Source organism: Seriola lalandi, unplaced genomic scaffold (assembly GCF_002814215.2).
Source record: "Seriola lalandi dorsalis isolate HSWRI2012SDOR001 ecotype SW California unplaced genomic scaffold, Sedor1 jcf7180002054606, whole genome shotgun sequence".
Classification (NCBI taxonomy): Eukaryota; Metazoa; Chordata; class Actinopteri; order Carangiformes; family Carangidae; genus Seriola; species Seriola lalandi.
This window is the reverse complement of record NW_019525159.1, coordinates 298,653-309,192: the sequence shown is the minus strand read 5'-3', so window position 1 is coordinate 309,192 and position 10,540 is coordinate 298,653. Positions and strand designations below refer to the sequence as shown.

Here is a 10,540-nt window from a genome sequence, read left to right as displayed (position 1 = left end):
ACATGTAAGACTTTAAAAAGGGTTGTCTCGATTTTTTATTAACATTCACCATATTACAGACATGACATTTGAGCATGTAATCTCCACAAGTAAAGATTTTAAGTCAGTTGTGGGTCTACATTCCATGAGACAATGCACTTCCTGTGACTATGAGGTAAACATTCAGTAACACTACACCCTTTTAACAAGGCCATGGCCTAAAGTAACAGCTGGGTTGGCCTGGGATCCGACCCCCACTACCTGCTTTGTTAAATTCTCTAGCACTTGTCATAACAAAAATTGTGACAGAATTTGATGTCAGGCTTGATGTAATTGTAAAACACAACCCACCAAGAAGCAGTGTGTCAGGGATTTTACTTTAGGCCCCATTTCATGTTGCAGTGAAGTAGAGAAGAGTGTGTACAGCCATAAACCAATTATGTTTTTGAGGTGGTTTAATTCGTCCTACAGCAAGCTTTTTTATGCAGGATGTGCATGAAGATGAATACATGCACACATTAACATAATGGTCAACACATGAATTGCCAAGACTGATGAGGGAATGCTCATCATTGCTGTGTTTTTCTCTGCAGTATTTCAGTATAGCTTATGTCATCTGTCAGGTTCTAAATATTGGAGTCAGACAGGACTGAAAACTTTCTGATACAACTCATTTCATTTCTAGGTCAGGGTTACTGACTAAAAAAAGACAGGTTAGAGCAGGAAGCAGCTTCAAATATTTGAATTAATAATTCTTAATTTTTTTCTTCTACAGCATGAAACAAGAGTGCTGCGGGTTAAGGTTATTGCAGGAATCGATCTGGCGAAGAAAGACATCATTGGAGCCAGGTGAGCATCAAAATGCTGTTTTCATCAGAGGTTTCTTAGTAGTTGTCCCGTTATACCACTTTCATGTCATCATTGTGAGAAGTGTGTTCTGGTCGGTGCATCTGCTTTGGACACTTGACTGCTTGAGTTCAGGTGCACTGGCCCTGCCTCCAACATTGCACATCTTCTTGCCAAACCAGGCTCATATTTTCTGCTTGTGTTTGGCACTCTAAAGGTGACATTTTTGTAATCTTATAACAACAATCAGGTCAGTCAACAATGTGGATTCGTCAGGGATATCTATATATTTAGCATCCTTCTTTTTAATTTAGAGGGTCTCCTGTAGCCTGTTCTTTCAACCTTGGAGCATACAGTGTTATGCAGTTTCATTACATTCCTTCTACTTACAAAGACCTTGAACTGCAAGTGTTAATCAATGATTACCTACCTGCCTCTGCTATCCTTTTCATAACCAACTTCTATTAGTTTTTCTAGATAAAGTGTTTGACTAAATATTATACATATTTTCTCATGTGGGAAGAGATAATAAACTTTTGATGGTTTTTGCATTACGTTTATCAAGTGGCCTTTGTCTCGTGCTGTCGGACCTCTCCTCTTGTGCGATTCAGTGTAACCCACTGTTATTACAGCTTTTATGTGACTTTGTATAATAGCCCTCATGGAGGTGTACTTGAAGTATCTGTTTAGTTATTTTTTGACTTCTGCTCTCCTAATTATAATTACCTACTTCTCTGATAAATTAATAACACAATGAGTGACCATCAGCCATTGCTGAGTCAGGCAGCATTTTGTTCATGTTTTAAAATGGAAAATGAAATAATTTTGATGACTAAACCCATTCATGTACATGCCAACAGTCAGAACCTCCTTTCTGCCGCAGATTCAGGAAGTCATAGGCAGCCATTGTTTTCAAAGACATAGCTTACAATGACACTGAGGCTTTAGGGTAGCTAATCAGGTGTACAGGACAAGAGTACAATAAATTTTTAGGCTTGTCAAAAAATACACAAAAGAATCCACATATGATTCAGTGCCAGAAGTTACCTTGCTCCCCCCCTTTGAAAAGCGAATTCTTAGAAGGCTGAATTGAGAGGTGAAGTGAAATACCTGAATAAGTCTGTACACAACAATGTAAATCAAACAAATGTTGAGGTATTTCAGTAATAACATCATAGGGACTGCTCAGAACAGGCTGGCAAGTTGTAGCAGGTTAGATGTTGGAAGATGGTGAGGGAGATGATGGTGGAGACCAGGCTTGGGGGAAGACTGATGAGATGGTGGAGGCTTGAGCTGCAGAGCAGGGAGAAGGAAACACAAGGGCGATGAGGGGAACCAGGGAGATAAAAATGAGGACCCAGGGGCTGGAGACAGAACTGCAGAGGAGAGGAGACGAGGGTCAGGATATAGGCAAAAGGTGACGGGCTTAAGCAGAATAGCAACTTGCAAAGTAACAGAAAAACTCAAAGCATAGGCTGACTGAAGCAGAGGCAATGATCTGGCAGGGTGGCAGTATTAGCAGAGCTGGGTACTTGTGGAGGGTTTGATTATGGCAATGAGGTGCAGCTGGTGCGGCTCTGCTCTGACTCCAGCACACCTGCTTCCACTCAGACACATAGACAGGGAGGTAGAGGGACACTGGGGAAGTGACAACAGGTTTAGGAGACACAATGAGATGTGGAGGAGGTGTCAAGGAAGGTTGCTGAGACGGATGTGACAATCACACAATTATTATCATTTTTTAACTGTATGCTCATCAGTAAGTTCTGCTGGTAAACAGCAAGCAAGGGCAGCTTCAAGGATAGATGTAGATGTTACTCCAACAATTTGGAGAAAAGCTTTACTGATACAATCAGAATTTAATTATTTTAATGCAGTTATGGAAAAACTGCATTTACAGGAATTTTTTTTTTGTTCTTTTCTGGCATGAAATGTTTCAAAATTGATTAAATCTCATCTAAATTTGAACACTGCTCCTACTGTTGCTTATGGTAATGCATTGTATCTGGGCAATGAAGAAGTAGACATTGTCAAAGAAAGAGCCTGGCATGTTTGTGCTGTGTGAGAGCTACTCACATGCCAGAGTGCATGTGTTAGCATCCTGATACCCTGCTGGCAGGACAGCTCAGCCTGGCTCAGGCGAAAACTGAACTGTAATGAAGAATCACTGAATGAGGTCTCGATGTGTGGCTACAGGAGACAGTGCTGACTTGGCAGTCTGTCCCCTCATAAGATGCTCAAACAGTGCTGGCTTGTTCTTTTCTGCTTTTTGCTCCAAAGCTGTTCCTGTTGCTGCTGTATTCTGTAATACAACAGCTTTGTTCTGTTGTGTTCTGCTCTATTATTTTGGACTAATTGAAACACCCTGAGGTTTTGTTTTTGTTGTGTTTGTGAGGTGTTGATGGAAGCCCAAGGAACGCTCATGCAAGCAAACAACAAGTGGATCGAGCCACCATTTAAATCTGACGTCCTATGCTAGCTTTCATCTCCCACTGTTGACCTGAAGTAGCCTGTCTGCCTCCCTGAGTAGGTTTTTTGTTGATAGAGGGAAGGAGACAAGAAGAAGTCTCGATGCGGCCGAGAAACAGTAGGCCCATTGTTTTTGTTTAGTCACAGCACATCACAGAACCATACAAACACACAATTAGAGGCTGTGGGGTTTCTGCAGATGTTAATTAGCAATCAAGCAACAGCAGTTTTTTTGGGGGGGTGTTTGCAGCTCATTTTTTGATATTTCCCAATTCTTCTGCCCCTTTCCTCCCTCTCAGCTGTCTCCTTAGAATTAATGTAAGGCTGCGCTCCAACTGGCAGGCCAAATCTAATTTTTGCTATATCCGTACTGGAATTAGATTACTGCTTATATCAAGTCTGGATGGCAAAAAAAATCCCATGGAAAATTGATTATGGCAAGTCAGATTTAAAACACATTCATAGTTTTTAGTTTGAAATGCGATTCAAATTGAATTTCTAGCCTTGTGTGTTAAGTCTAGCCACTGCAATCAAAATGTCATTTATGAAACACACAACACTGCTGTCTCACCAAGAGCATAGGGAAAAATTTCACTGCCTTGGTGTCATCTGGGAATATTGAAAGATGTGTTGGTGTGAAGAATTGGTGGATGTGTCTCTATTCTTCTTTTAGCGTGCAGCTTGCTGTTTTACATCCACAATGGAGAAACACCATGTGTTACATTATGTTTATACAGTACACTGATTAAAGTTATCTCAGGGCACAATGTAGATGAGCAGAAAAGGACAGAGAAATTAAGCTTTATGGGTAACCTTTGTCATTTCTGAAGAAGACAGTTGATTAGTCAGTTAATCAATTTGTTGATTGGCATATAATCATTTAAAGTCAAAATGCCAAATATTTGATGACTCAGGTTATCAATTGTGAGAATTTTGTGATTTTTCCTGGTCTATCATTATTGGGGGGAAAAAACGCAAGACTTTTCTGATAGACCAAATGATTAAAAATAATTCTTCCAGCAGTGAAAATTGTACATGATATGCACTGTGATACAGTGTGGTCAGATCAGACCAAACACGTTGTGTTTAGCTCTCAGCAGGAGTCGGGCAGATTAAACACCATGACTTCCCTTGGAGTTTGCTATCCACTTAGGCCTTAATTAGACTCCCATGCAGACACGCACATGGACACCTGTGGACACCGCAGATGTATAGCTGTTCTTATTATACTTGTCTCTAGCCTATTTTTAGGAGCACATGTGTAGTTGGTGCTCTTGTTGTCTAGTGGCCTTGTGGACCACCGATGACGGACATCTTCCTCAGAGCCTGATGTACACCCTCTGATGATGAAATTTACATCATGTGGACCAGAGTGGACCCTCATGTACTTGCAGATGTGTACAATATCACATTAGCTGTAGCTTTATTGAAGTACTTGAGCACAACCTGCTCTCTGTCGTCATCTCCCTTCCATTATTCATTCAGAGCATTCACTGTAATCATTTATTTTTCTGTGAAAAGTCTAAAAAATGTCCACTTCTCCTTGACTTCGATGGAAAACATCATGAGGTCAAGGAAAATTGTGAAGGAGAATTCATAAGGGCTCAGGAAAAGACAACCACAGTCCTAAGAGAATCCAACTGCACTTACACTGGGCTATGTAATTATGCAGCTATTGCAGTTATTGACCTGGAATTGGCATTGCTTTAAATGTTAATAAAGGATGGTCCAGTGTACCCTAAGATGAGATAAGAAAGGAAGCATTTAGAAATTTAGACTTGGATTCTTCTGAGTCATTTGAGTCAGTAAGGAACCCTCCTAAACAAATAAGTCTTTTTGACTTAATCTGGTATACTATGATGAACAAAAATGGCATTATTGAGCTCAGAATACAGACAATATAGATATACATATATATGATGTGTAACTGTAAAAATTATGAACAGAACAAGTAACATCACATTTGTAGAAGTGATAACTTTGATAACCAGGTTTGGTTTAATTGCAGAAGGTATTATGTTAGAATGTACCAAGTCAATGTTTTTCTTCAAAGGGAGTTTTTGGAAAGGCAATAACCTGACACTGTACCTCGTGTGGCCTGTTGGGACTGGGATCAGTGGGGTAATTGCTCAGCCTGGTGAATAGTGCAGCTCTGCGTCTCTATCCAGAACTTGCTGGTGATTTCTACCCTGTCAGCACCTTCAAATAAACCAATTGGCCATTTTAAAATAGCACAGTCACAAACACTCTGCTTACTATTTGCACGGTCACCTCAAAATGTTTTTCAGTTTCTATTTTTAGCACTTCACTTTGTCAATAAGACATTACAGCCTTATCTCACAATACCCAAATGCGAGCTTTTTTTTATCTGCTGGGGTGTTCGTCAGACTCAGATTTCAGGTCTGAAAACAAGCGGTGTGGTAAAGTGTAACCTGGCAATATGTGCTCTGGAACCTGTGGCCACAGTTAATATGATGTTAGACTAAATATAGGACTAAGTAAGGTTTGGCACACTAGGCTGTTTTGTTGTACAAAATGGGCATAAAGTGTGTCTTAATACAAAGTATTGAAAAAAAGAATGTGTGTGTGTGTGTGTGTGTGTATATATATATATACACACACACACACACACGAGAGAGAGAGAGAGAGAGAGAGAGAGAGAGAGAGAGAGAGAGAGAGACAGAGAGACAGAGAGACAGAGAGACAGAGAGACAGAGAGAGAGAGAGAATATAATAACCTTGTAACTGTTTTGGTATCAGTGCTGAAATATAGTACTGTCCACACCAAGGAAAATACCACCTGTATATATTTTGAAATGCACTTAGCTTGTGAGGAGCAGATTTGTAGCTTTACATTTTAAATTTTCACCACTGACTTTTGTTTTTTTATTCCTCTGTTTTGTTTCTACAGCGATCCTTATGTCAAACTTTCCCTCTATGTTGCGGATGAAAACAGAGAGCTTGCCTTAGTCCAAACAAAAACCATTAAAAAGGTAAGTCCTGAGGTAAATGGTCGCTTTGATCTAAGTTGCATATTGCTGCTCCCTCCTGTGTTCTGCACGGATCTTGTTGTTTCAAACATAACTCTATTGCGTTTGCACTGTATCATACTGGCCACTACTGCCACTGTAATCTCCTACCACACGTGCACCTCACATTTAGTGTACAGCCACCTAAATGGTGACTTTGTTCGCTCTCTGGTTTGAGATCACCAGATCATTCTAATCCCACCCCCATCACTACCACCACCTTTCCTTCAAATTAAGGCAATCATATCTTCTTGAAAGAGGGAAACCAAAGGAAGGCACCAGAAGGCAGTGCTTCCTGTTCCTGTTCCTGTTTAGGAGAATCTAGAAGGAGACATTGGGCAAGCTCTTTTCCCCCAGTGGCCTATTTTAGGGTGGAAAGCTGTTCACAGCAGGGGGAGCTATTACTTGCTATTACTGTGAACACTATGTGATTTTGAACAAAATGTCCATATTCATCGCCAACATTGTGGAATGCAAGAGGATATGTGGTTGAAAATCCAGTCTAAATAGTTCTGCACTACGTTATTCACTGCCCACGGCGAGGATTTATGGAAATACACATTTGCATTGTAGACCTGAAACTTCCATCACACTGTTTCTGCTTCTGACACCATTATGTAGCCTGACTCTGCAAGCAGCTCCTTATTTCTTTGTAAATTTCTCCTATCCTGGTAGCTACTGTTAGCTACATGTAACTGGCAGCCAACCCTCTGCTGGAGTCAGGCAGCTCAGGCCTCCATGCAGGCAGACATATGCTGCCAGTGGCCATGCTTGCCTTATAGGATATAAATAGCTGACAATGCACTGCTATGTGGAGCAGAAAAAGAAGCATCACTGCTTGCTTCTTCTGTGGGCTCTATGTGTCTTTAAGTGGGACACCTTTGATGGCATCTTTGTTGTTCAAGCTAAGAGTTTGGCTTGTGGCGAAATGGCATGAGAAATAATGGCAAATATGACAGAAAAAAAGAAGAGCCAGCTTGAGATGAATACCAGTAAGTAGAAGTTACCCTGAGCATTTGCCAAACGTTGATATATGGCATAATTTTCTGGATACAGTCATCATTTGTTCAAGGAGAATTTGACAGACTTAAGTGTTAAATTGGCTGATTGTCAAAGGGCAGAGGGTTCATCTGTAACTCTGGTGTCTCAACAGTTTTTTTTAACAGAGATGTTATTTTATCGCTGCCATAAAATGTCGTAAATTGTTTATTAATCAGAGTGACTTGTGAAATTAAGACTTCATTGACATTCTAGTGTTTAAGTCATTTCAATCACAGAAGGAATTTTAATGAGAAGTGTCACATAGCTCACAGTCCAATAAAATATCAAATGTGTGAGGCAGATTGAGAGTGTCTGTGCAGCTGATCCATCCAGAAAGTGGTTGAAAATCCTCATGGCTGTTAATCTAGGGCCTAATGCCAATCACTGGGACATGTTGTTAGCTACAAACTTCCTCTAACAACGTAAGAGGATCATTGACGCACAAGACTGAGTTTAATTTCTCACTTGGGTTCTCCTCTCTCACCCTTAGTAGGATAGGTTTCATACATCTGCTCTGTTTACTTTGTCAACTAATGATGATGTTCACTGTGCTTTAATACACACTTTTTTAATTTATTATCTAACCACGTCTATACTTGTGTTTTAGACCCTCAATCCCAAATGGAAGAGGAATTCTACTTCAGAGTGAGTTCAAATTTTTAAAATTCTTTGTATACTTTGAGAAATCTTCTGTCTTCACAGTATCCTTCCCTATTACAGTCTGTTAGTGCAGATGTTTACTCTAGAGGTGGTGTTAGTGCTGTTAATCTTTGGTTGTAGTTTAACTGAGAGCTGAGTCAACCTCCTCCACCACTGTAATCAGACAGACCATATTAGACTTTACAAGCTTAGCTGCATGTGTATGTTTTTTTCCCTCACTAGTTATTCATAAATGAATTATAGTTCAGTCCTGTGTCATAAGGATATAGTGTTTATTCACCTCCTAGCCACTCCTAGTTTTGAATTATTGTGATGCAAAAGTGAGCAGGCAGTTACCTACTCAAGTATTTGTGTGCATACACATCTGCATTGGCTTTGTATGCCACAAAACCAATGGATGGCTGCTGTAACATCTCCCCTGTTGTTTTGTTGCCAACACAGGTGTGTCCGCAGAATCACAGGCTACTCTTTGAGGTGTTTGATGAGAACCGATTGGTAAGATTCACATTTCATAACCTCTTACCCTTCACTCCCTCTGTTGCTTATATCACACAGTATTTTTAATTTCAGTCTGTCATGTTTTGACAGCTCTCACCAGAAGTTGATTTATTAAGTTCCACCCACTACGATCCTCGTGCCTCTTTTAATTCATTTCGTGCAATTTCCTTCTTCTGTAAACTATTTGGGAACTATTTGTCTTGATACCATCTCATTCTCTCTTCTCTTTCGCTATGATCGGCTTTCCATCAGAACTTTCTCTTTATGGTTTAGTCTCATTTATTGCAAGACAATAATGTACCACCAGATAAAATGTGATAATTTTAAACTGATATTTCAACACACCTATATTCAATCTCAGCCAGTTTCTTTGAATAGTTCTGCTTTCATTTCACCACAGGGATCATCATCAACCTGAATGAATTGTATTGACTTTATTTGTACCCCCGTGTCTTCACAATTTTCATCTCTCTGACATATTGCCAGAGTTGATATCACAGGGTGTCAGCTGCAGGCTCGGGCAAAATGGCAAGCAAGCAAGAGAAATACATTGCTGTACACTTTGAGGAAAAGTGGGCAGATGCGGTCTATGGCTTGTTTGTCTCCTAGTTTCATTGCTGTGCTTCAAGACTGTAGCCCATTAACAACTATCACATTCCTCTCATGTCAGATTTCTCAGATTTCGCTCACAGAAGAGAACACTAGTTTCCTTGACATGTAAAATTAAGCCTGTTGTAGGCCCTCAGTTGCCATGACAACTAGATTTAATATCTGCACAATTGTCAAGTGTTGCAGCAATTAAAAATAGTACAAGTAGGTCGTGATAATCAATTCCCTAATTCATGCTTATGTATAACCTTCACCTCGGGGAACCATTCTCAGAGCTGACAGAGCAATGTGAAGTGGTTGTTGACATAATGAAGACATTGTTCTGTGGAAGAGGCAAAAGGCTTCCCTGAAAGGGATTTAGGACTGTGATGGTGTTTGTTTTTTTATGGCTTCTCTATGGTAACTCTGGGGGTCTGGATGTGGAGTTTAGTGTTCATTAAAAATACAAACAGCGGATGTGGCCCAACGCAGAATTGGTCTTCTTGGCTGAATAAGGCACATTCTGTCTGTTCCTCACAGGTTCAGAACTACCGCTTTTATGCATGGAGGACCATCATGGAAGAATGAAAGATTTTAGTATCTTTTTGTAACATCCAAGTCTGTAGTTTTCCTGATAATTTACTCATTTGCATGTTTCATGTACTGCTAAAATCAGTGCATACACTGGTTTTTGTTGTGTGTGCATGTTCAACACGTCTCTGCAGAGAGGAATTGCTAGTTCTCAGCCCGCTATGAAAAGGGCAGCTTTAATTTTTCCCCTCAGTACAGTGGGAGCTCTCTGTTGCAGTATAGAAGGGGATGACACAAGAAAGCACAGCACAGGCAGCCTCAAGCCTCGTCTTCTCCTTATATGTCTGAGGAGGTGGTTTTCTGTCTATCTCTAAGTGCATGCCAAGGCAGCTCCTCCACCACTGACCAGTATTTCTTTGAAGCGGCTGCTTGTTCTCTTGCATCCATCAATTTATGGTTTATTTGTCAGATGAGATGAAAGATTGACTAAGTTTGTGCTATCACCTATATGAAAGATTAGGTTTACGTACTTGAAGTTAAATACTGATGCTCTAGATACCCTAAATGTCATCCAATGTAAGACCCTACAAAATAAAAGAGAACTAACCATGATACTGAAAGTTAAGATACAATGTAAAGAAATAGGTTGAATAGGCTTACAGTACAGTGAAATGCTTTGTTTAAAGCAGGCATGTTATGTCATTTGGCAAGCTGGGCTTGCTGCCATTGGACCACACATTGGCATTTTGTTTCTTTTATACAGAACATTCTCCATAACATTTCACACACACATTTATTGACTGTGCTTAACACTGTAGGCAGTGTGTCATCACAAAGTGTAAGTGGCTGCCAATCCGTGATTTCTTCCTGCACTACAGTCTCTTCCTTTTCGACTGTTT

The 10,540-nt window shown here is 40.2% G+C and overlaps 1 protein-coding gene across 3 annotated transcripts in view; it reads left to right on the top strand.

The window, feature by feature from the left end:
* Positions 1 to 769: 769 nt before the first annotated feature.
* The window catches only part of nedd4l (NEDD4 like E3 ubiquitin protein ligase), a 42,061-nt gene continuing 32,290 nt past the window's right edge, over positions 770 to 10,540 (top strand). Inside the window, exons 1-4 of one of the 3 annotated variants that reach the window (XM_023419467.2) lie at positions 770 to 828; positions 6,206 to 6,287; positions 7,972 to 8,009; positions 8,466 to 8,519. In XM_023419467.2, the coding sequence (XP_023275235.2) occupies positions 7,986 to 8,009; positions 8,466 to 8,519 (78 nt within the window). In that variant the 5' untranslated portion in view covers positions 770 to 828; positions 6,206 to 6,287; positions 7,972 to 7,985. Of the gene's footprint in view, positions 829 to 6,205; positions 6,288 to 7,971; positions 8,010 to 8,465; positions 8,520 to 10,540 lie in introns of those variants that run through there. The other 2 variants (XM_087177429.1, XM_087177434.1) reach the window with 2 other exon arrangements.